The 27,267-nt window shown below is 44.0% G+C and overlaps 1 protein-coding gene across 2 annotated transcripts in view; it reads right to left on the bottom strand.

Moving 5' to 3' along the window:
* Positions 1–27,267, bottom strand: part of ADSS2 (adenylosuccinate synthase 2) — a 247,389-nt gene that overhangs the window by 143,468 nt on the left and 76,654 nt on the right. The window contains exon 4 of one of the 2 annotated variants that reach the window (XM_033936570.1): positions 21,064–21,114. In XM_033936570.1, the coding sequence (XP_033792461.1) occupies positions 21,064–21,114 (51 nt within the window). Of the gene's footprint in view, positions 1–21,063; positions 21,115–27,267 lie in introns of those variants that run through there. The other variant, XM_033936571.1, reaches the window with a different exon arrangement.

The raw sequence follows: 27,267 nt of genomic DNA, 5'->3' as shown, positions 1-27,267 counted from the left end.
TCTTTAAACTTCCGTAGACATATCTCTTCAGTTGTTAAGACTATATTTTTCAAAATCAGGATGGTTCTAAAATTACTAGATCTGTTGTTGCAAATATATGTTTTGCTGTACCTACACTACTGTAACTCCCTTTTTTGTGACTTGCCGAAGAACTCTTTAAGAGCTTTGCAAGAGGCTCAGAATACTGTTGCCAGGATAATAGCCAGATTGCCTCGCTATTCACATGTCACACCTATACTAGATGAACTCCATTGGTTGCCAGTTACATGGCGAATACAATCGAAGATATTGACCTTGGTATTTAAATCTGCTCATGACCTGTTGCCTAAGGTGATTGTCTCCTTATTGCAGACATATGTACCTGGTCGCCCTTTGAAATCACAAGCTAGAGACCTCTTGGTTGTTCCCCCACTTTGTTCAGTCACTAAAGTTGTAAATCGATCCCAAATGTTTCAGGTGGCTGGACCTTCATTATGGAATTCAATTCCAGAGTCCATTCGTCTAATTTCTGATTTTTTGGTATTCCGGAAAAGTTTGAAAGCTTATTTTTTCCAAATGGTCTTTTCATGACTGGATAATGTGTAATTTAGCCTTATTTTTAGGGCATTGGTTTCAGGTTGTAAGCTGTATGCTGTATTTTGTGTGTTTTATTTTAATTTTGCATGTATTGTTACACACATAGATGTTGGATATGCGGATTATAAATGCTGTAAAATAAAAAATAAAATAAAATACTGTAGGCTTATCTAGTGCTGAAAGTGGTGTTAGGTGCTGTAAAGCGCTTACGGAGGCACGATTTAAGTCAAAGGTAGGCACTAGAAATGTAGGCCTTGAAAACCTTAGCCTACATTTCCGGCACCTACCTTTGCCGGAGGTGTTATTTTCTAAATGGCGCCAGTCTTTAGTGAAGATGCAAAAAATCTTCCAGTACCAGAAATTGTTTTCAAGGGTGATGAAGTGAAGGAATTGAAAGAAATTTTGATGAACTTTTAAGACATATTAAGCCAAATCGACAAGCTGAAGCGTGCTAAATCACGTTGGAAGGATGGAATACATATAAGGGTACTGAAAGAACTGAAACATGAAATTGCTGATCTATTGCTAGCGATCTGTAACCCATCACTAAGGGCTCCTTTTACAAAGGTATACTAAGGCCTTAACGCTCGCAATAATGCGTGTTAAATTCCTGAGCGCGCTAGCCACTACCGCCTCCTTTTTAGGAGGCGGTAGATTTTCAGCTACCGCACGCTATAGTGCGCAATAATTTTGTGCGGGAGCTAAAATTCCTAGCACACCTTCGTAAAAGGAGCACTAAATTGTCTGGAGTACCTGAAAATTGGAGGGTGGCCAATGTTACACCAATTTTTAAACAGGGTTCCAGGAGAGATCCGGGACATTATAGACCACTAATAGAGAATGACATGGGGACAAATTTATCTCCATCCCATCCCAGAGAGTTCTTTTCCTTTCCCTGCCCCATTCCTGAAAGCTCTACCCTCATCTGTACAAGCCTCAAACACTTTAAAATCATAAGTGTTCAAGGCTTGTGTGATTAAGGCAGAGCTTACAGGAATGGGGTAGGGACAAGGACAGCGACAAAACTCACAGGGATGGGGAAATTGAGTTCTTGCAGGGACGGAGAAAAAATTATTCCTGGGTCATTCTCTAACCGGTAAGCCTGACCTCAGTGCCAGGCAAAATAGCAGAAACAATTATAAAAAAATAACATTTTGGAACATGTAGACAAACATGATTTAATGAGACAGTGTCAGCATGGGTTCATCTGAGGGAGATCTTGCTTCACCAATTTGCTTGACTTCTTTGAAAGTGTGAATAAACATATGGATAAAGATGAGCCGGTTGATATAGTGTATCTAGATTTCCAGAAAGCCTTTGATAAAAAGTTCCTCACGAGAGCCTCCTGAGAAAATTTTCAATTGTGGATTAAGAATTGATTATCGGACAGAAAACAAAGGGTAGTGTTAAATGGCCATTTTTCTCAATGGAGGAGGGTAAATAGTGGTGTGGTGTGCTGCAGGGATCTGTACTGGGATCGGTGCAATTTAACATATTCATAAATGATCTAGAAATTGGAACTATGAGTGAAGTGATTAAATTTGCAGCTGAACTAAACTTTCAAAGTTGTTAAAACTCATGCGGACTGTAAAAAACTGCAGGAAAACCTATGACATTGTAAGACTGGGTGTCCAAATGATAGATAAAAATTAATGTGGACAAATGAAAAGTGATTCACATTGGGAAGAATAATCCAAATCATAGTTACCAGATGCTAGGGTCCACCTTGGGGGTCAGCGCTCAAGAAAAAAATCTGGGTGTCATTGTGGACAAAACACTAAAACCTTCTGCCCAATGTGTGGTGGCAGCCAAGAAAGCAAACAAGATGCTAAGAATTATTAGAAAAGGGATGGTAAATAAGACTAAGAATGTTATAATGCCTCTGCAATGGTGCGACCTCACCTTGAGTATTGCGTTCAGTTCTGGTCTCCTTATCTCAAAAAAAGATAGTGGCACTACAAAAGGTTTAAAGAAGAGCGACCAAGATGATAAAAGGAATGGAACTCCTCTCGTATAAGGAAAGACTAAAGAGGTTAGGGCTCTTCTGCTTGGAAAAGAGATGACTGAGGGGAGATATGATTGAAGTCTACAAAATCCTGAGTGGCGTAGAATGGATACAAGTGGATCGATTTTTTACTGCATCAAAATTTACAAAGATTAGGATGACACTTGATGAAGTTACAGAATAATAATTTTAAAACCAATAGGAGAAAATATTTTTTCACTCAGAGAATAGTTAAGCTCTGAAACGCATTCCAAGAGAATGTGGTAAGAGCGGTTAATGTAGATGGTTTTTAAAAAGGTTTGCAAGTTCCTGGAGGAAAAGTCCATAAACTGCTGTTGAGACAGACATGGGAGAAATCATGGCTTACTCTGATTCAGTGGCATGGAATGCTACTACTATTTGGGTTTTTGCCAGGTACTTGTGACTTGGATTGGCCTCCTTGAAGACGGGATACTGAGCTAGATGGACCATTGATCTGATCTAGTAAGGTTATTCCTTATGTTCTTATGCTTGCAGCTCCAGTCAATTTATGGACCACTTCTTTTGCAACAGTGTCGATTGATCCTGAACCGGGTGACAGAGACAATGCCCCCCTCCCCCTCCAGCTGTAGAGGCTGGTATTTGTGGTCAGAATCACCCAAAATGAAATGCGCAGTGGCAAGCCTTTCACCAACAACTCCAGTCAGAGTCACCCAAGTAAGCTCCACTGCGCTTCCACCTTCCAAGCTAGCAGCTTCTGGAGTGAATCTGTCTGTGGAAACCATCAGGACAATAGAGAGTCCTGGAGAGGATGCCTATGAGCCTTTGCCCAAGGGAGTACTTCTATGGATCCTGGAGATGGTGCAAAGCCATAGGAATTGGTATCTTCAGGAAGTCTGAAATCTACTTTGTAGGCTTCCGTTTGTGGCTTGGGAAGAAATGACATTCCGCCGTATTGAAACAGATTCCCAAATACTCCAGGATTTGGGTCAGCTCCAGGTGACTCTTTCGGAAGTTGACTATCCAGCCCAGGTCCTACAACAACTTGGCCAACCTGGGACACAGCTCTCTTCTTCTGTCTCTGATCAACCAGTCGTCTAAATAATGATATACTCAAATTCCCCTCCTTTCTGAGATGAGCCACCACTACTACCATCATCTTGGTGAAGGTATGTGGAGCCAGACTGAAAGGAAGTGCAGGTAATTGAAAATGTCTCCCTAGCACATGAAATCTCAAAAACTTTCTGTGTTCCGGGAATATAGGCCTCTGTCAGATCCAGGGATGTCAGGAATTCCCCTGGTGTGACTGCTGCAATGACCGAATGGTCTCAATGCAGAATCATGGCATATTAGGTACTGCACTAACTGACTTCAGATCTAGGATCAGTCTCTAATTGTCTGAGTCTTTCTTGGGCACTATGAAGTATATAGAGTACCTGCCCATGCCTGATTCTGCAGGAAAAAATGACTTCTATGGCTCAAATGTCTAAAAGCTTTTGTACTATTTCTCAGACTCTGACTGCCTTCTTCAGCCGTACAGCTGAAGAGTCCACAACGTAATTCGCTAGGGTTAGCTGAATTTGTATCCAACTTGTATTATCTCCAGCACACAGCAGTCTGTGCTGATCTGCACCCAGTACTCCCAATAGACCATTAACCTCCCTCTTATCTGCAGTGGCATGGCTACTGAACTGGAGGCTGCAGGGGTGCACTGACCGTTATATGTTAAGGAGGGCCTTGAATCAAATGGACTGAATATTCCACAGGAGCAGAAACACACCTTGCAATCCTTTAGGGTAGAAATTCCATGTGTAAGAGGGAAAAGGATAGCGATAAGAGTGTACTACTGTCCGCTTGGACAGGATGAACAGACAGATGCTGAAATGTTATCAAAAACTAGGGAGGCTAACAAACTGGGTAATACGGTAATAATGGGTAATTTCAACTACCCGATACTGACTGGGTAAATGTATCATCAGGGCATGCTAGAGAGATAAAATTACTTGATGAAATCAAAAACTGTTTTATGGAACAGCTGGTTCAGGAACCGACAAGAGGTGAAGCAATTCTAGATCTAGTTCTTAGTAGAGAACATGAATTGGTGAGGGAGGTAATGGTGCTGGGGCTGCTTGATAACAGTGATCATAACATGATCAGATTTCATAAAATCCCTGGAATAAGTTTACACAGGAAATCCAATATAACAGCATTTAACTTTAAAAAAGGAGACTATGGATAACATAAGGAGAATGGTAAAAAAGAAACTTAAAGGTGCAGCTGCAAAGGTCAAAAATATACAAGTATGGATGTTATTTAAAAACACCAACTTGGAAGCCCAAACTAGATATATTCCATGTATTAAAAAAGAAGAAGGGAAGACCAAACGTCAAACAGCATGGTTAACGAATGAGGTGAAGGAAGCTATAAGAACCAAAAGAGAATCCTTCAGAAAATGGAAAAAGGATCCGATTGAAAATAATTGTAAACATCATAAGGAATGTCAAGTCAAATGCAAGGCACTATTTAGGAAGGTGAAGAGAGATCCAGAAAAAAAGAATGTGCTGGAAGCAAACACACTCAGTAAAAGCTTTTTTAGCTATATTAAAAGCATGAAGCCGGAAAGAAAATCGGTTGGACTGTTAAATGACCGAGGGATAAAAGGGGCTCTCAGGGAAGGCTCTCAGGGAAGACAAGGCCATAGCGGAGTGATTAAAATAATTCTTTGCTTCAGTCTTTACCAAGGAAGACTGTATTCAATTCTGATGAATCAGAAAAACTCATACAAATCTCTGTAACAATGGATGATGTAATGAGTCAATTTGACATATTGAACAGTAGCAAATTGCCTAAACCGAATGGTATACATCCCAGAGTGCTGATAGAATTGAAAAATGAACTTGCAGAGCTATTGTTAGTAATTTGTTATTTTTCTTTAAAAATCAGCAGAGTACCAGAAGACTGGAGGGTGGCCAACATGACACTGATTTTTAAAAAGGGTTCCTGAGGTGATCCAGGAAATTACAAATCAGCGAGTCTGACGTCGGTGCCAGGAAAAATAGTAGAGACTATTATAACGAACAAAATGACAAAACATACAGTATATATAAGCATGGATTAATGAGAGAAAGCAAACATAGTTTTAGTGAAGGGAAATCTTGTCTCACCAATCTACTGCATTTCTTTTGACAGAGTGAATAATCATGGATAAAGGTGAACCGGTTGATATTGTGTATTTGAATTTTCAAAAAGCATTTGACAAAGTACCTCATGAAAGACTTTATGTTTGATTACATTTCTGAAACTTAGAACTAGCAATGGAGATTAAAATTTTCTCCTTAAATGTTAATAATAATAATAATAATAACTTTATTCTTCTATACCGCCACAATCTTGCGACTTCTAGGCGGTTTACAATCAGGAGAGCTGGATATGCAGCGAAATACAATATGAAGATAATCAGAGGAAATACAGAGAGCAGAGACCTTAAGAGGCATTAGTATAGAGTTACAATTTGTTGAGTAAAATACATTTTAGAAGATAATTTCCGACAGGACCTGTTAGGAATAACTGGCAGCGAAAAATTACGACAAGATGAAGGTAACATATTATATATACGACCTTAACCATCAAATAAAAAAGAAAAAAATGCTTGCCTTCTTGAAACAACAGAATGCTGATATATATTATATACAGGAGACACACCTATCAATGGTGGAATCAAAAAAGCTGGAAGGGGGTTGGGTAAAGCAGAGTTTATTTGCCCCTGCAGTTAGCAAAAAAGCAGGGGTTGCCATATTAGTAAATAAAAAATGCACCGCTAATTTTCAATTGATTGATTCTGATCTTTTGGGTAGGTGGGTACATGTGAAAATGAGCATGGGAAAAAATACCCTGGATTTGTTTAATGTATATGCCCCAAATACGAATCAAATTGAATTTTTTAAGAAATTACAACAATTAATTCTACCACTGGCTGCTTCTAATTTAGCAGTGGCTGGAGATTTTAATGCTGTTATGGATTCAGTAATGGATAAAAAAAACAAGTAAAATTATGAAGTCATTAGGATTAGATAATTTGGTACAATCTTGTGATTTGAAAGCTATATGGCGGTTACTTCATTTTGATGATCGGGAATTTTCTTTTTGCTCACAAGTTCATAAATCCTTCTCAAGAATAGATTATATTTTTGTTTCAGATCAAATAGTACAACAAGTGACAAAAGCCTCCATAGATCCAATCAGTCTGTCTGATCATGGTGGTGTGTAGATTGAATTTAAGTTTGCTGAACAGGAGAATAGTAGGTCTGTATGGAGATTTGATAATACATTGATTGCGGATTCGAATTTCCTTGAGGAATTTAAATTAAAAATGATTAAATTTTTTCAAATTAACACTTCAGAAGAAATTACCATAGAAACATTATGGGATGCATTTAAGGTCACTATGAGAGGTAATATTATTTCATATTCAGCATACATTAGAAAACAACTTAAAAATCAATTTTTCAATTTGGAAAAACAAATTAAACAATTGGAAGCTAAATTAGTTGAAAAGTGGGAGCAAAGTACCCTGCAGGCTATATTAAAAGGAAAAGGTAAATATAATGAGATATCTTCAAAATTGGTAAGGAAAGATTTGTATTCTCAACAAACTCTGTATTATGGAAGCTCAAATAAGGCAGGAAGATTATTGGCAAATTATCTTAAAGCAAAGAAAAGAAGAACAAAAATTATTGCAATAAAGGATGAGAAAGGAGAGACACATACTCAAATTGATAGTATTTTAAGTCAATTTTTAAATTTTTATAAAGACCTATACTCTTCTGAGCCTTATGAAGATAGGGAAAAAGATGGTTTAGAATTTTTGAAATTAATAGAAGGGCCGAAAATTCCTGAGCATATAAAAAAAAGTTTAGAAAAGCCTATATCATTAAAAGAAGTGGAATCAGCCAGTTAAAGTCTCTTAGAGTTGGATCCGCTCCAGGTGGTGATGGGTATACGGTGGAATTTTATAAATCATTTCAAGTTACTCTATTACCTCATTTATTAAAATTATATCAGACTCAACTAACTAAGGGTTGCATTACAGGTACTATGGCAGAATCATTGACTATAGTTTTGCCAAAGCCAAATAAAGATCCCATGTTGGTTTCAAATTACAGGCCTATCTCTAATCAATGTAGATGGAAAACTTTTGGCTAAGACATTGGCTTTACGCTTAGCTAAGGCTCTCCCTTTTATTATTGATATGCACCAAACTGGGTTCGTTGCTAAGAGACTTTCATCTAATAACACAAGATTGGCTTTTCATATGTTGAATTTAACAAAAACCATGAAAGATCTGGCTTTCTCTGTGTCCTTGGATGCAGAGAAAGCCTTTGATCGGGTGGGATGGACCTTCATGTATCAAGCTATGGAATGGTTTGGAATAGGTTCAAGATTTATATAAATGATTCAAACATTGTATAGCTCCCCTGTGACACAACTGTATATTAATAATAATTTTTCAGAACGCTTTAATTTGCGGAGGGGGGTTAGACAAGGTTGTCCCCTATCTCCTTTGCTTTTTGATATTGTTTTGGAACCCTTGTTATTGGCTATTCAGCAAGTAAAAGAGATACAGGGTATTCCTTATTCAGATCGGGGATATAAATCTGAAATTCTTCCACTAAACGTGTATTGTACAAAAGGCTTGTTTGATTCATTTTCTTTTGTATGGAAGGAGGGCGGATTAAAATACTTGGGAATTTGGATAAAAAACATGCTGGAAGGACACAATGAAAGAGAATGAAAAATCATTCTAAAAAATTGGAAATCACCCGCGCTATTAGATTATACCTTTTGGTGGAACTCTCTGAGTATGTATCATAGATTTGAATCCTATGCATATGAGAAGAGAGTTACATTCCGAACCTGCATGAACTTGAAATACAACAAATCTCCATGGTCATTCTTAGACTCCTATGTACGCTCATCTTCTTAGACACTCCTGTTATCCTTTTCTTCTCCTCTCTTCTCTCTTTCATTCTCCTTTCCTTTTTCTTTACTGCTCTCTCTCATCTTTATCTTATATATCCCTTACATACATTTTTAATAACTGGAGCCTTTGCTCCTATACAGTTAAACATAGATTTATATATGTATTTTATATACAGAAAGCTTTATTTTGTTTCTATGTACTTTAAATGATTCTTGTATCCTTTAAAATACTTAATAAAAATTATTGAACTTAAAAAAAAAAAAAAAGAAAAATCTTTATTGCAGAAGGTAACAGAAATGTGTGAGCAATGGAATTCACTACATCTGTCTTGGTGGGGGAGAGTTCAAACTATTAAAATGATGATATTGCCTGTGGTTTCTTATCAGATGGGAATGTTCCCATTTTTTTTAAGGGGTCCTTTTATAAAAGTTAAACAGTATTCTTACAAAATTTATTTGGCTGGGCAAAACTCCTAGAATTGCTTTAGTATCTTTACAAAAACCAATTGCGGAGGGTGGGGTAAATTTTCCCAATTTCTATAGGTATCATCAAGCCTATATTTTGTATGTATTGGGCCCTCCCAGAGCTCATTGATAATACCCCAGATTGGTTGTGGTTGGAATGACGACTCATGTTCCCTCTACGTTTATGTCATGTTCTTAGTATTAAAATGCCTGGATTGTATAAAGAAAACAGAATTTTTATGGATACATGGAAAACTCTGGGATATGTTAGTAATTTAACATCTATTCCAATCTATAAATCGACAAATCAAACTATATGGTTAAACTCCAAGATTCAAATTGGCAGATTTAAGGTCATCTGGAAGCATTGGATGATAGCAAGTATACGGATTTTAGGTGATGTTATTTCAAATGGTAAACTGTTTGACTTTTCACAGTTGCAACATAAATATGGTCTTAATAAATCACAAAGCTTTAGATGGTTGCAATTGAAGCAGGCCATTCAGGCAAGGTTCCCTGAATGGAAGAATCTTAATACGCAATATAGTTTAGAATTTTTATGCTTTCAGGTGGACTTCTTGGGACACCAGGCCGCACAGTGGTATAAATTGATAAACAGATTTGTAAATAAAAAAAAAACCAAAAAATGGACTAAGGGACATTTGGAGCATTGAGATCAAGCATCAAATTACTGCGTCTCAATGGCCACAAATTTGGTCTTGGAGAATGAGATGTGCAGTGTCCGCATCTATGAGACAAACTTGGTTTTTCCTTTTACATAGAGCATTTTGGACCCCAGTTAGATTACAGAAGTTAAATAGCTCTAAGTCTAATATATGCTGGCATTGTAATCTTGAGATTGGGACATTAGATCATTTGTTATACTATTGTCCCTTTATTTTGACCTTTTGGAAATCAATCTGGCTTTGTCGTATGACACGATTCCATTTGGTATATCAATGAGAATAAAGAGCCAAATTTCATCAAACAATAACAAGCTTTTATTGATTATGACAGGAGTCACCATACAACATATCACGCATAATTGGAAAAATTGGAGCAGGCTTAATTACAGTTTTTGGTGGAACTCATTGTGTCACATCTATAAGATGGAGAGAACAGCCACACAAAAAGGGAATTATAAAAAATTTAAAGAGATATGGGGGGCCATTGACAAATTATTGTAATGAGTAGATACCATTTTTCCATTATAAGTACAATACAAGTGAAGGGATGGGAGGGAATTCTGAATTTTATTAAATGTTTAGATCACTAAAATTAATATTTCATAAAATATATTTGATTACATATGTTATGGTAGGGTTGGGAGGGAAGGGGTTAAATTTTATGTATTATTGGTAAATATGACAGAAATTCAAGTGATATATTTAATTTCAATTGTCAATTTATTGATACACTTGTTGTAAGATGTAAAAATGAATACAGATATATATATATATTTTTTTTAAAGAAAGCCATGGGATAGGAGGTAATGTCCTTTTATGGATTCTCAATAGAGAAGGGTAAATAGTGGGATTCCCCAGGGGTCTGTGCTGGGACTGCTGCTTTTAAACATATTTATCAATGATCTAGAGATAGGAATAACTAGTGAGATAATTACATTTGCTTATGACACAAAGGGCTAGATTCACTAAGCAAACCAATCATGTACCGAACGGTTTGCGACCCCTTTACTATCAAATTTCCATCCAGCCTGATTCACTTACCTCTCTTGCGATCCGCTTCGAATCCATGCATGCAAATGAAGTAAAACGTATGCAAATTGGACAGCGACCCAATTTACTACACAAAATTTTGGATCCGACTGGGCTAGCCGATCACCTGAAGACACGACTGCTGGGGACCAGTCGAAAACATCTTTCCGACTGGAAGCCCTGCTCTCTGCCCTGCAATCTCTCCTGCCTGCTCGTCCCGAATGCTGCCCTGCTCTGCCTAGATCTTCCCTGAATCTCTCCTGCTGCATCGCTATTCTCCTGCCCTTCCCTGAAGCTCTCCTGCCCTTCCCCGCCTTGCGAGCCCATAGTTTTAACCTGCGAGTTTAAAGTGGGTTAAAACCATGGGCTCGCAGGGCTCAAAACTACTAAAAAAAAGATCGCAGGTCCGATGGACCAAACGTTGGGAGCAGGAGGGGTGCTCGGTCTCTCTTGCTCCTTAAGCTCACCAACCCCTCAGCCGGACCGGGCCGGCACCCCCCAAATCCCCCCCCATATCCTCCCTAAGAAGTCCCTGATTGGCTGAGGTGCCCCGGCCCCTCCAAAGGGAGGAGCCTGAAGCACCTCAGCCAATCAGTGCCTTAGGCCTCTCCCCGTGCATCAGATGATGCGCTGGGGCAGGGCCTAAGGCCGCTATTGTGTGGCGGCGGGCAGCAGAGTAGGAGCAGGAGTTTCCTCCTGCTCCCAAAGATTTTGGAGCGCGTAGGAGCAGGAGGAGGGTCCGGGCACCCCTCCTGCTCCCTAAGATGTTGGGGAGCCTTGCCCAAGGAGGAGGGACCGGGCACCCCTCCTGCTCCCAACTATTTTACAGGTACTGGGGTGGGTGGGCCAGGCCCGACTGCCTGGGCCGACCAGGTCCGGGCCGGGGGGTGGGAGGCCTAGGAGCAGGAGGGACTGAGCACCCCTCCTGCTCACAACTTTTTACTGCCGGGGTGGGCTGTGTCAGTCGGCGGGGGAAGGGCGAGGGCTGTGCCAGTCGAGGAGCATTTAAAAAAAAAAAAAAAAAAACACGCCAATGGCAGGAGGGAGTTGGTATCCCTCCTGCTTTTTTCTCACAGCAGGGCAGGCAGGAGAGATTGGGGCCTGGGGGGTGTCGGGCAGATCTCTCTTGCCTGCTCCCGGATTCTCCTATTCTCTGCTGCCGTTCTCCGCAGTTCAGGCCCGCTTCTCCTGTCACTACTGTCAGGATGTGCACATGAGCGGGGATTGCTTGGCCGTGGGTAGGGGGCATGCTAACGATCATCTCCATTTGCATGCAGGCTTTTACTGAATCAGTCAGCCGGCATGCAATAGGAAACGGATCGTGCACAGTTTGGAGGTTTAGCAAATCCTGCCCAAAGTTGTTCAAAGTTGTTAAATTGCAAGAGGATTGTGAAGAATTACAAGAGTACCTTGTGAGACTGGAAGACTGGGCATCAAATGGCAGATGAATTTTAATGTGAGCAAGTGCAAAGAGCATGTGGGAAAGAGGAATCCGAACTATAGCTACATGATGCCGAGTTCTATGTTAGGAGTCACTGCCCAGGAAAGGTGTCATGGTTGAGGATATGTTGAAATCCTCAGGTCAATGTGCAGCGGTGGCTAAGAAAGCAAATAGAATGTTAGGAATTATCAGGAAAGGGATGAAAAATAAAGATGAAAATGTTATAATGTTTATTTATTTTTTCAAGTTTATTTAAAATCCCCTTGAATTGCTCTATGGCAGGCGTAGGGAACTCCGGTCCTCGAGAGCCGTATTCCAGTCGGGTTTTCAGGATTTCCCCAATAAATATGCATGAGATCTATTTGCATGCACTGCTTTCAATGCATATTCATTGGGAAAATCCTGAAAACCTGACTGGAATACGGCTCTCGAGGACCGGAGTTCCATACCCCTGCTCTATGGTATGGCCGCAACTTGAATATTGTGTGCAGTTCTGGTCGCTGTATCTCCAAAAAAAAAAAAAAAAAAAAAGATATAGTGGAATTAGAAAAGATTCAAAGAATGGCGACGAAAATGATTAAAGGTTTGTGATGCCTTCCCTATGAGGAAAGGCTAAAACAGCTAGGGCTCTTCAGTTTGGAGAAGAGACGGCTCAGGAGTGATATAGATGTCTATAAAATACTGAGTGGAGTGGAAAGGGTAGATGTGAATCACGTGTTCGCTCTTTCCAAAAATACTAGGATTAGGGGGCATTCGATGAAGCTATTTTTATATACTCTAAGTTGAATTTGATTAATCTGTAAAATTGGGGGGTCACGTGATGGCTGGTTCCTGAGCAGACGTCCGTGCACAGAGCTCCGCTCCGACTTCCCTGTTTCTCCCCCCTAACAGCGATCCATGCCGGGTGAAAGTTTATTTTTTTGATCGCCGGTGTAGGCGTTGGTGCAAGGGCGCACTGTTGCAATCTGGGGAGGCGCTGAATTCCCATTTCGGCCGCGGGGCATGCCGCCGAAAATTTCCCGGCCGGTGAAGCAGTGTGGGAGCCCAGCGTGAAAGATGGCCGGCACGCAAACCGACGTCCCAGTGGATCGATCTGAAGATGTGCTGCAGGTGTCCATGAGGCATTTATCGCAGTTGCTAGATGACAAATTAGCTAAACTGCATGCCTCTATGGAAGAACTAAAGGACACCTTAGCGGGACAAGCTGTTCAGTTGCAACATGTGGAACAGAGGGTGTCGGCCCAGGAGGATCGCGCTGGGGTGGCAGACGGGCGGCTTGACTTGTTGGAAACCCGAGTTGGGCAGCTCATGGAGAAAGTTGAAGACCAGGAAAACAGGGCCCGACGGAAGAACCTTCGGATCATCGGAATTCCTGAGTCTGTTAAGGACTCTGAGCTCCTCCATATTGTGGAGAAGTGGCTGCCAAAGGAGTTGGGCCTTCCAGAGCACGCGGGCCCAGTGGTGGTGGAACATGTCCACAGGGTGGGACAGCGATGGGAGCATGAGGGCACTGGCAGACCGAGAGCCATGCTGGCCCGCTTTCACAATTATGCTATCAAAGCCCATCTGCTTGAGCTATTTAAGAAGTCCCGGCGTCTGGATTATGAGGGTGCCAAGATTTTGATCTTCCAGGATTTCTCTATTAAGGTGGCTGAACAGCGCAGAACCTTCACACCTTATTGCTCGCAGCTGGTCGCAAGGGGAATCAGATTTGCCTTCTTATACCCAGCTAAGGTGTGTTTGACCCATGAGAATCGCACCTTTACTGTGTCCCAGGCGGAGGAACTCAAGCGCTTTATCTAGAGCCTTCCCGCCCAGTAGGCCTCATCTGAAAATCTAACTGCTCTTTACCTTCTGGGCGATCTGAACCTGGATGAACCGTGTCGTTCCCCTTTTCATCTTTATGTCCCCATCTCGAGGGGAGAGGCCCCTCGTGGTCTCTGCTGATGCCTCAAGTATCATCGTGTGAGACTATTTGTGCGAGACCTTTTGATCCTGATGTTTTGGAGGGTGGGGACCTCTCAGGGAGTACCTGCAACGAGGACCTTTCTGGCAGGGCTGCCTCCCCCCCGGGAACTTCCAGGGGGCTGAGTTAGACTCTTGTTAGACTTCTTTTTGTTTTGAGGGGGGGCTCTGTTGTTGTTGCCCTCTCGGGTTTCTAGTTATCAGTTTCCAGTTATATGCCCCTGCACATATCTTTGTTTTCATGCAGGTTATGGACAATTCTGGTATTTGTTCTATGGTTATGGGGATAGATGGGGGGGGGAGCTTTGGGGAGGGGAGTGTGGGCGTCTGTGTTTGCTTATAGTTGGGGTTGGTGCTATGGGAGTGTGGATGAGAGTGTGGTTGTGGGTTGGGGGGGTGTTACGGAAGGGGGGGTTGGATAAGGGAGGTATCTGTGGGGGGTTTGTCTGAAGGAACAGGAAGTTTTGTTGGGGGAGGGGTGGGAGGGTGGGCTGCATCCTAGGAGCCTGGCTCCGTCTATTTTCATGGGTAAGTGGGAGGAGCGAAGGCTCGGCTGGGAGGCCATTGCTCCTGCCCCATATGTCTCTGGTTATTTGTGTACACCCTTGCTGCCTCTTGGCCTCATGAGTGGAGTTAAAATTGCTAGTTTTAATGTTGATGGGCTGCACTCCCCTGTAAAGCGCAGCAAGATGCTCCAATACTGCAGGAAATTGCAGGTGGATGTCTTGCTGCTTCAAGAGACGCACCTTAGCGCTGCTGAACACGCCAAGCTCCGGAGGGATTGGGTGGGCGACCTTGTTTATGCCTCTTTTAATAATAGACAACGTGGTGTGGCTGTACTCTTTCATAAGAAACATACTTGTACGCTGCATAAACTGATTTCAGATCCTGAGGGTAGATATGTAATTTGGGTTGGGGAATTCTTGGGGACAAAATATGCTTTTTGCTCCATCTATGCTCCCAATGTTTATTCCCACCGCTTCTTTTCTGTCTTAGTGGCTGCCCTCACCCCCTTTTCTGAGTATCAACTGGTGCTTGGTGGAGATTTCAATATTACTGCTTACCCTCTTATTGACTGCAAGCCTCCTAAGCCTCGTTTACATCAAGGGTAACATAAGGGTGTTAATTTTGTTAATTCTCAATTGGGACTCGTGGACCTGTGGCGTACGCTCCATCCCGATGAATCTGATTTTACCTATTACTCTCCTGTGCACAATGTGCATAGTCGATTGGACTACTTGTTGGCAGCCCCGTCCCTCCTGCCCGGAGTTAAGCAAGTGATGATTGAAGATGGTGTTCTCTCTGATCATCACTTGGTATGGATGGAGCTACTTGATCCGCAGGTATCACGGAGGCCGTTGTCTGGCTGGAGAATGAATCCCACCTTATATGAAGATGATGATTTCAAGCTATTCTTGGAAGAACAATGGGATTCTTATCTAGCGGACAACCCCTCCTCTGATGTTTCTGAGGTGACATTTTGGGAAGCTAGTAAAGCTGTTCTCAGGGGTAAGATTATTGCTTACACGACACGCAAGCGGAAGGTCCAGGACCAAACACTGCTGGATTTGGCTTGCACATTGGGGCAGGTAAGGTGGGAATTACATCACTCTGGATCTGCGGAACTTAAGACTCGATATCTGTGGCTGAGACGCCAAATCAATGAGTTGCTGGCTCAAAGGGCCTTGCGGGACATCCAGATGTATAAATATCGTATGCATCGTTGGGGAAACAAAGCGGGGAAACTACTGGCCCCCCTGGTCGCCAGAGAGCCCGCAAGCGTCCTATCTCTAAAATCTGTACTCCAGATGGCTCGCAGGCGACCTCGTTGTCGGATATCCAACAAAGTTTTGTAACATTCTATCAGGCCCTGTATGATCGGGGGGACTGTGACACTGAGCAGCGAGATGCCTTTTTCAGAGACCTTTCTCTTCCTGCTTTGACGCAAGACCAGCGGTGGAAATTCAGAAGGCTATTAGGGCGCTAAAATTGGCAAAAGCACCTGGCCCTGATGGCCTGGGCCCTGAATACTATAAATTGCTAGGGGATAGGATATTGGGCCCTTTCCGAGATCTCTGTCAGGCCCTCTGTGGGGGGAATTTGCCTCCGCATAGACTTACCCATGCGCATATCGTTGTACTTCCGAAACCCGGTAGACCGGATGACCAGTTGGGATCCTACCGACCAATTTCCCTATTGAATCAAGACATTAAACTATTTGCTGCTATTCTGGCTGCGAGGCTTGGTAGGGTTTTGCCCTCTCTGGTCCACCCGGACCAGGTAGGTTTTGTTCCGGGACGTTTTTCCTCCGTGAATGTTTTACGCGCATTGTCGGTGTTGCAGAACCCTGCCCTGTTGAAGGGACATCCTGGCCAGGAGAATGCCCTCATTGCTAGTCTTGACGCCGAAAAGGCATTTGATAAGATTCTATGGGATTACCTGTTTTGGGTCCTGCCACAGCTGGGCATTTTGGGGAGCTTCCTGGCTGGAATTCGTTCTCTTTACGCCCAGCCGACTGCTCAGATTTTGGTGAATAGTGCACTTTCCTCCACCTTTTCCCTAGCGCGGGGCACGCGACAGGGGTGCCCGCTTTCGCCTATGCTATTTGTGTTGGCACTGGAACCTTTAGCTGCCAAGATCCGGCAGCATCAGCCCTTACGGGATATACATTTGGGGTCCCAGGAATTCAGAATCAATTTGTTCGCGGATGATATGCTCATCTTTTTGGGTGATGCGGTTACGGGAGTTCCAGTACTGATAGAGCTTATTCGTAATTTTGGTGCGTTTTCTGGCTTGCGGATTAACTTTGATAAATCTGAGGCTCTGGCACTTCATCCGCATTGTGCTCTCCGGGATGATCCCGCTTTTCCGTTACAATGGTCTCGGGGCTCGATTAAATAACTGGGGGTTTATTTGCATGCAGATTCTCGGGTGGTCTATCAGAAAAATGTGGTGGATAAATTGGATGCTATCCGAGGGTTATGTCGGAAGTGGATGGACTATCCGATTTCGTTTCTGGGGTGCATTGCCCTTATTAAGATGGTCCTCCTGCCGAAGTTGCTATATCCTCTGCAAATGGCACCCTTATGGATAAAAAACGCGGAGGTGCAGATCTACAAAGGTATTGTTTCTTCTTTCATTTGGCGTTCACGGAGGGCGAGAATTGGATATTGTAAATTGATTAGGGAGCGAGCCCAAGGGGGCATGAATCTGCCTGATCTTCGTCTTTACAACGTGGCGGCTCTGCTCCGATGGGTGCATGAGGTGTACTCGGGTGCGTCCAAGTTTGCCCCACCTGGGTTCTGGAAAGAGCTGGCAGCTCCGGCGTCGGTGTTTAATGTTTTGTGGAGAGGAGCTGGGCTTGTGTTTCTCTGTTTAGACCCTTGCGAAGTGCGTGGTGCTGGTGGCGTAGGGAAGTGGGGGGTTCGTTAGGCCCCTCTCCCTTTGTGGAGTTTGTAGCTAATCCTAACTTCCCCGCTGGAGCGCATGCCTTCTTTGGCAAGTCTGAAAACTAGGAAACAACCCCGACCCCAATTCAGTGACTTGGCCCACAAACCGACACCCAGTTTTGTGAGGGCTAGCAAAACCGGATGTCGGTTTGTGGGCCAAGTCACTGAATTGGGGTCGGGGTTGTTTCCTAGTTTTCAGACTTGCCAAACTTCGTGGACTTGGAATGCGGGATCCATATTGGCCTATTTGCAACTTCGAAGTTACTGTTTCTCACTTCGATCGAGGTCTGGGCAGGTGCCTGCTTTTTCCCCGTTGGATCGGGCTTTCCTTTCCCTCTCTCTAGAGTTTAACACGTTATCGGACTGGTATAAATTGGGCCTGCCGGGTTCTTGACGTCTCTGGCTGAGGCCTGGAGCTCTGAACTGGGTGAGGACGTCACCGCTGATGACCTGACTCTGTGCTTTGAGGAGGGTGCTGGGGCTGCCCCTAATGTGCCTTTGCAAGAACTTCATCTTAAGTTATTGCATCGGGCTTACATTACCCGCAGTAAAGGGTGTGCAATGGACATATGGCCAGATGCTTTTTGCCCACGTTGTCCGGCTTTCAGGGGTACGCTGGTGCATCACTTTTTGGAATGCTCTTTTGTGGGTTCATTGTGGGTACAGGTGCTTAGGGCGGTGGAGGAGGTTTTGGGGCAGTCTTTGGAATGGTCTTATAGGACTCTGCTGCTCGGTGTCACGGGACCCCTAGTTGAGGCTGGCATTGCCGAGCTCTCGCGACGCTTTGTCCTGATCGCTCTGGGGCTTACCAAAAAGCTTATCTTGCAAACTTGGGTGGGTGAGGTGCGGCCTACGATCCAGCAGTGGCAAGCTTCTATGTCCCAGATGGCCAATTGGGAGCACCAGCGCAAGAGGGGTGCCACTAGATGGCAGACGGTGGCTTATTTGGACTGTTGGAGATCTTTCTGATGTGGGTCATTTCCTAGGATGCAGGGGGGGGTTGGGGGGGATGGGGAGGTGGGCATTGGGGAGGTGGGGTATGGGAGGGGGGCCTTCTGTACCTGTGTGTTTTTGTAAAAATTGGACTCTGCATGGGAGATCTTTGTGTTTGACATGATTGTCTTTTTGCCTGATGGCCTTGTTCATTTGTACTGTTGCTTTTTTTTCCTTTTTGTAGTGCTCCTGGCTTGATTGCTGTAAATTTCTCTTATGCTTTGTTCCTTTAATAAACATATTAAAAAAAAAAAAAAAATCTGTAAAATTGATTTCTCTGTAAACCGCATTGAACTATTTATGGCACTGTGGTATAGAAAAATGAAGTTATTAGTAGTAGTAGTAGATTTAAAACAAACCGGAGAAAATATTTCTTCAGGCAATGTGTAATTAAACTCTGGAATATGTTGGCGGAGAATGTGATGAAATCAGTTAGCTTGGCAGGGTTTTAAAAAGGCTTGGATAATTTCAAGTTTTTCAAATTTATTTAAAATTTGATTGATCGCCTAATCATATATTCAAGGTGATGCACAATTCTAAAAACAATTTCCTAAAAGAGAAGTCCATAGGCCATTAGTGAGATGGTTTGGGGAAATCTACTGTTTACTCCTAGGATAAGCAGCATAAAATCTGTTTTACTACTTGGGATCTAGCTTGGTACTTGGGACCTGGGTTGGCCACTGATGGACACAGGATACTGGGCTTGATGGATCTTCAGTCTGTCCCAGAATGGCAATGCTTATGTTCTTATAACACACCCTCCCCTGGTTTGAGTAAAGGCTGTGTGTGTGAGTGCAGTTTTTGTAGGAGGCACGCAAAGCAATCTGCAGAGGGAATAGCTGTTTCCACTGAAGCTTCCACAGTGTTGTGGAAAAGGTATCATCAGCAGAAGCAAACACCACCAGCAGCAAAGGGTAGGTGCAACCTAGGTGCACTACAGAGAGAAGCAGAGAGCCATTGCAGTACAAAGCCAGCTGGTCAAAAAAAACAAAACAAAACAAAAAACAACCCCAAATAACAAGCAGTAAGAGCTCTGCACAAAATAATTTTAAAAAGAATTCAATAAGGCAAGATCAGACCACAGCTGTCCTGTCATCACCGCCACTCAAGTCTCTACTGCATTAAAGGAATCAATTTTGTTGTTCTTCTTTCTTTTCTTCCTCCTATAAATCCTTTTTTTAAAGTGGTAGATGGTAGCTGAAGAAATAAGAGGAGGAAAGAGAAAGAGAGGGGAGCCCGAAGAGATAGAGGGAAGGACAGTGATCTGGAGACTTCTAGGTATGAACCCTAATACCAACAGCAACCCCCAGCTGACTAACTGGACCAGAAGCACCACAAACAAATCGAAGAGTTGCGAAATACACCATCAACCCACCTTCTGAAGATAGAAAATTTAAAATCCTGGTATGCTCTATAAGTTCTATATATGGCTCTTAGCATTCAATATTTTCTTTCTCTACCTGCTGGTCGATGGACACTACACCCACTTTTCTGGAATAGTCTTAGGACCAGCTGGTTCAGTTTTCTTGATGGCAACCATATCCTCTATCTCAGTGGTCTCAAATTTGCAGCCCGGGGGCCACATGCGGCCTGCCAGGTACTATTTTGAGGCCCTTGGTATGTTTATCATAATCACAAAAGTAAAATAAAACAGTTTCTTGATCATATGTCTCTTTAGCTATAAATTACAATATTATTTAGACTTAGCCAAAAGGAAAGATTTATAAACTATAAAGAGTTTTACCTCATGCAAAATTGTAATTTCTTTGATAAGACACTAACTATTTTTTTTCTGAGGCCCTACAAGTACCCACAAATCCAAAATGTGGCTCTGCAAAGGGTTTGAGTTTGAGACCACTTCTCTATCTGAAGGTTCTAATACATATTCAAGATTTATGTATTTTATTTTTGTGGCATCATCTGGGGTTTGAGAACCCCTTAAAGTACATGCAGCCATAGAAGCACTTTAAGTGGTCACCTTTGGTAAAAGCTTTTTCTAATTTTTCATTATTCTTTATTTTCACATATGGGGGTCACTATGATGTACAACAATGCCATTTCATTCTCATGATAGGGCATTTTATAAAAGGAAATATTTTAAAATAATTTATGTCCCTGTTTCTGTTGTATTTTATAGGTGGAATTACTACCTGCAACTTTGAAAACTGTCCCCGAAGCAGGCACTGAGGTGTTAAAATATGTTGGGCATATGGACATTATAATCTGATTCACAGTTTCCACTTTTACTTATGGTTGCTATTAATAAAAGTGAGGCTTGATTCTATAGATACTGGCCTTTCTGCTTTTCAAAATTCAGTGTGCAGCTGCTTCAGACCTGATTTTTTTTCTTTGCTATTATGTTGGTAACATTTCTTGACAGATGTTTTCTATGCTAAGCATCATTATCTGTTCTAAAACTGCATGAGCCTAGACAAAAGTTCAAAGATGGAGGTTAACATTTACAAGAATATGAAAAAGATGCTTAAATGGCCTTACCTATATGAGCTCGGTCAGAAATAATAAGTCTCTTCTCCCAGCCTCGCAGCCCTCAAAGACAAAATACAAAGGATAGGGTTTTTATTTTCTCCATTATAGCTTACTTATAACATGACAAGGATTGGAGCAATTTCATTTTATTAATTTTTAGACTGCATGTTGTGACGCATCCAAGCAATTTAAAACAGGTATACTCATAATAGCACAATAAAAGTAGTAAGCACATTAATAACACAGCAAAATAAACCATATTGTTAATGTAAGAACAATTATTGATTATGATACAGTAAAATATAATAAACTGTATGCCTTATTGAACAAGTAGATTCTCAATTTCTTTAAAAATATCACATAAGAGTGTTCTTGATGTTGAAGTTAAGACAATGAGTGCAATAGAACAGGACCCACCATGGGGAAATAAGAAACTTGCATATAGCTAGAATTCATTATTCTTAATAATCGCTGTTTAGAGCACAAGTAGAAGTTCATGAATGCTGGAACATAAAGGTCTTAAAGGCATTTGAAGAACAAATAAAAAGGTCAATATATTTTCCTTCAATTTGTATACACCCCTGAACACTAAACACAAATCAATCCAAAACTGAATCTGAACTTCAATCTAAAAAAAAAAAACTGACAGCCAATCAAAGTTCAACAATACCAGTGTAAAATGATCATAAGGCTCATTTTCAAAAAAGAAAAACATCCAAAAGTGGCATAAAGGGGAAGAGGGACATTTTTCTCCATAAACCCTTCCAATTCATTATTTTCGAAACCCATTTCTAGAAAGATTTCTCCTGTTCCTCTGCAGTGTATTTAAATCTCAAAGGGGTGTGTTAGAGGCGTTGTGTGGACAAAAAACTAAGGCGAGCTTATGATTTAGGGTGGGTAAGCAGAGTGGGCAGACTTGATGGGCTGTAGCCCTTTTCTGCCGTCATCTTCTATGTTTCTATGTTTTTTCTGCAATAAATGAACATTTTAGAATACATCCACGCCATAGTTTGGATGTTTAAGGCTAGACCTGTTCTTACAACAAGTGCCAAAAAGGTAACCAAACTGACCAGAAAGCAACTGGAGGGATGTAAGCATGACAGTTTCAGATGTTAGGGACAGTCCTAGTAGAGCAGTAAGCAGATTCGTGAAGTAGCCTAGTGGGTGGTGTAATGAACCATAGAGATGGGGACTCAGGCCCATACCATACTGTAACTACTACAGTTACGGTGGAATATGTAAGCCTTCCACAATCCACCCAAATCCTACTGTACTGCCATAGAGGTGACACTTGAGGGCATAAGGGCTATTGTTGTGGTGTACAGCTGTGTAACAGTAAGTTTTGGGTAGATTTTGGAGGGTTCACCATACTTAATGTGATCATATGTCCCGTTTTGAACGGGACCATCCCATTTTTAGATCCCCTGTCCCGTTGTCCACACACCCAGCTTTGGGACACCAAAATGTCCCGTTTTCAGAGACAGCGCCTTGAAGCTGTGCGCGGGGACAAGCGATCACTTCCCCTCTCTCCCTGCCACGCCAAAGCCAGCCTCCCTCTTTCCCACCCTCCAGCGCTGATTCAACATCTCCCCACTACCGGTCTGCCGCCACTGCTTGCCACCCAGAAAAGGAAGGTCCAGGCGCCAGCCCACAAGCCTTCTTCCCGACATCAATTCTGTCATCGGAGAGGAAGTTCCGGACCAGCCAGGCAGCAATTGGCTGGCCCGGAACTTCTTCTCTGACGTCAGAATTAACGTCAGGAAGAAGGCTTGTGGGCAGCAGACTAAGGTGGGGCTTGAATCGGCGGTAGGCCAGGATTCGGGCCCTGGAGGGAGGGAGATAGGCAGGCTGGCTTTGGCGCAGCAGAGAGGCAGGCAGGCTGGCTTTGGTGCGGCAGGGAGGGAGGCTTTGGGAGAAGGGGTGGGACAAAGGCTGGAAGGCAGTGAGAGGGACATAGGAAGGGAGGAAGGAAGGAGAGAAAGAGGCAGAGAAAGGGGTGGGGGTTGGAAACAGAAGAAAGACTAGAGAGAGAAAAACCTGGACCAAAGGGGAAAGACAGAAGGCAGATGCAGGACTATGGGAGGTGCAGACAAAGGGGGAGAGATCCTGAGAAAGAGCAGAGAGAGGCAAGATCATAACAGAGGAGTGAGAGAGAGAGTATCCAAAGGTACAAAGGAGAACTGACACTGGATCTGGGGGCACTACGGACATAGGAAGGAGCACTGGGGGCACTAAGGACATAGGAAGGGGCATTAAGGACATAGGAAGGAGCACTGGGGGCACTAAGGACATAGGAAGGGGCACTAAGGACACAAGAAGGCGGCACTGGGGGCACTAAGGACATGAGAAGGGGCATTAAGAACATGGGAAGTACGAGTTTTTCTGTAAGTGTGGGGGGATGGGGAGGGGTGGGGTATGGTGGGTCCGGGGAGGACATAAGAGTCCAGTCCTCCACGGGTGTTTGATGAAAATTCATACCATGGTTATTATTGCTGTTGTATTTAATGTTGCTTAATAAAATAGATTTGAACATAAAAAAGAACATGGGAAGGAGGCACTGGGGGCACTAAGGACATAGGAAGGAGGCACTGGGGGCACTAAGGACATAGGAAGGGGCACTAAGGACATAAAAAGGAGGCACTGAGGGCACTAAGGATATGGGAAGGGGCACTGGGGGCACTAAGGATATGGGAAGGGGCACTGAGGGCACTAAGGATATGGGATGGGGCACTGGGGGCACTAAGGACATGGGAAGGGGCACTAAGGACATGGGAAGGAGACACTGGGGGCCACTAAGGACATGGGAAGGAGGCACTGGGGGCCACTAAGTACATGGGAAGGGGCACTGGGGGCCACTAAGGACATTGGAAGGGGCACTAAGGACATAGGAGGGAGGCACTAGGGACACTAAGGACATGGGAAGGGGCACTAAGGACATAGGAAGGAGGCACTGGGGGCACTAAGGACATGGGAAGGGGCACTAAGGACATAGGAAGGAGGCACTGGGGGCACTAAGAACATGCGAAGGAGGCACTGGGGACACTAAGGACATGCGAAGGAGGCATTGGGGGACACTAAGGACATGGGAAGGAGGCACTGGGGGGACACTAAGGACATGGGAAGGAGGCACTGGGGGGACACTAAGGACATGGGAAGGAGGCACTAGGGGACACTAAGGACATGGGAAGGAGGTACTGGGGACACTAAGGACATAGGAAGGGGCACTAAGGACATGGGAAGGAGGCACTGGGGACACTAAGGACATAGGAAGGGACACTAAGGACATGGGAAGGAGGCACTGGGGGCCACTAAGGACATGGGAAGGAGGCACTGGGGGCCACTAAGGACATGGGAAGAGGCACTGGGGGCCACTAAGGACATGGGAAGGGGCACTAAGGACATAGGAGGGAGGCACTAGGGACACTAAGGACATGGGAAGGGGCACTAAGGACATAGGAAGGAGGCACTGGGGGCACTAAGGACATGGGAAGGGGCACTAAGGACATAGGAAGGAGGCACTGGGGGCCACTAAGGACATGGGAAGGAGGCACTGGGGGGACACTAAGGACATGGGAAGGAGGCACTGGGGGGACACTAAGGACATGGGAAGGAGGCACTGGGGGGACACTAAAGACATGGGAAGGAGGCACTAGGGGACACTAAGGACATGGGAAGGAGGCACTGGGGACACTAAGGACATGGGAAGGAGGCACTGGGGACACTAAGGACATAGGAAGGGACACTAAGGACATAGGAGGGAGGCACTGGGGACACTAAGGACATGGGAAGGGGCACTAAGGACATGGAAGGGGCACTAAGGACATAGGAAGGAGGCACTGGGAGCACTAAGGACATGGGAAGGGGCACTGGGGGCACTAAGGACATGAGAAGGAGGCATTGGGGACACTAAGGACATGGGAAGGAGGCACTGGGGACACTAAGGACATGGGAAGGGGCACTAAGAACATAGGAGGGAGGCACTGGGGACACAAGGACATGGGTAGGGGCACTTAGGACATTGGAAGGAGGCACTGGGGCACTAAGGACATGGGAAGGGGCACTAAGGACATAGGAGGGAGGCACTGGGGACACTAAGGACATAGGAAGGAGAACTGGGGGCACTAAGCACACAGGAAGGGTCACTAAGGATACAGGAAGGAGGAAATGGGGGCACTAAGGACATGGGAAGGAGGCACTGGAGGACACTAAGGACATAGGAAGGGGCACTAAGGACATAGGAAGAAGGCACTGGGGGAACTAAGGACATGGGAAGGGGCACTAAGGACATAGGAAGGAGGCATGGGGGCACTAAAGACATGGGAAAGAGGCACTGGGAGACACTAAGGACATGGGAAGGAAGCACTGGGGGACACTAAGGACATGGGAAGGAGGCACTTGGGACACTAAGGACATAGGAAGGGGCACTAAGGACATAGGAAGGAGCACTGGGAGCACTAAGGACATGGGATGGGACACTAAGGACAAAGGAAGGGGCACTAAGGAAACTAAAGATATAGGAAGGGGCACTAATGACATAGGAAGGGGGCACTAACGATATAGGAAGGAGGCACTGGGGGCACTAAGCACACAGGAAGGGGCACTAAGGACACAGGAAGGAGGCACTAAGGACATAAGAAGGAGGCACTAAGGACATAGGAAAGAAGGAGGGAGGAAATAGAAAGGGATAATTGTTGGGCCTGACTGCAGAAAGAAAGTATGCACAGTCAGAAGGAAACGCAACCAGAGACTCATGAAATCACCAGACAGCAAAGGTAGGAAACATGATTTTATTTTCAATTTAGTTATCAAAATGTGTCAGTTTATCTGTTGTCTATATTTTTGCACTATATTTGTCTATTTTTCTATAGTTACTGAGGTGACATTGCATATTTTAAAGTCATCTGCCTTGACATCTTTGAAAAAATAAACCCAAATATAAATGATAATTAACATTTTCTCTGCGTATAGCGTGCTTTGGGTTTTTTGGGGTTTTTTTTCCAAATCTTTATTATTTTCAAAACTTACAGTAAGTGTAACCATAAATACCACATTTTATACATCAATAACACACACTTAATATTCTATTAATATCCATTACAGAATTAGTCCCCCCTCCCTCCTGAACAATCACAATGTAATCACATAAAATTTCTATAATGAACCCCAATATATCTAAATTTATTAATCTAACAGACCCCATCCTCCTCCCTTCAGGATATGCATGACAAAAGGAAATTTTATGGTTACCATTATGAATTAATAAGATATTATGTGTTAATGAAAAATGAATGGAATAAATTGGTGAGATCGGGGCAGGCAGAGGAAGAGAGGGCTGAGGAGAGAAGCAGAAGGCAGGACAGAGGAGACACGTGGAGGCAGAAGGGAAGGAGCAGGAGAGAGGCAGAGGGTGAGGGGCTGAGGCGAGAGTTAGCTCCGCCCACTCCCTGACATCACCGGCAGCAGACCCGGAGCGCCCCCTTAAAAGGGGAGGGGCTAAGGATCGCAGTTCAGCTTGCTTTCAGCTTGTTCTGAGATCAGGGCAGGCAGAGGAAGAGAGGGCTGAGGAGAGAAGCAGAAGGCAGGACAGAGGAGACACGTGGAGGCAGAAGGGAAGAAGCAGGAGAGAGGCAGAGGGTGAGGGGCTGAGGCGAGAGCTCCGCCCACTCCCTGACATCACCGGCAGCAGACCCGGAGCTCCCCCTTAAAAGGGGAGGGACTAAGGATCGCAGATCAGCTTGCTTTCAGCTTGTTCTGAGATCGGGGCAGGCAGAGGAGGAGAGGGCTGAGGAGAGAAGCAGGAGGAGAGGGCTGAGGAGACACGTGGAGGCAGAAGGGAAGGAGCAGGAGAGAGGCAGAGGGTGAGGGGCTGAGGCGAGAGTTAGCTCCGCCCACTCCCTGACATCACCGGCAGCAGACCCGGAGCTCCCCCTTAAAAGGGGAGGGGCTAAGGATTGCAGATCAGCTTGCTTTCAGCTTGTTCTGAGATCGGGGCAGGCAGAGGAGGAGAGGGCTGAGGAGAGAAGCAGAAGGCAGGACAGAGGAGACACGTGGAGGCAGAAGGGAAGGAGCAGGTGAGAGGCAGAGGGTGAGGGGCTGAGGCGAGAGTTAGCTCCGCCCACTCCCTGACATCACCGGCAGCAGACCCGGAGCTCCCCCTTAAAAGGGGAGGGGCTAAGGATCGCAGATCAGCTTGCTTTCAGCTTGTTCTGAGAT

Source organism: Geotrypetes seraphini, chromosome 3 (assembly GCF_902459505.1).
Source record: "Geotrypetes seraphini chromosome 3, aGeoSer1.1, whole genome shotgun sequence".
Lineage (NCBI taxonomy): Eukaryota > Metazoa > Chordata > Amphibia > Gymnophiona > Dermophiidae > Geotrypetes > Geotrypetes seraphini.
The sequence above is the reverse complement of the archived record's forward strand: the minus strand, read 5'-3'. Positions and strand labels throughout refer to the sequence as shown.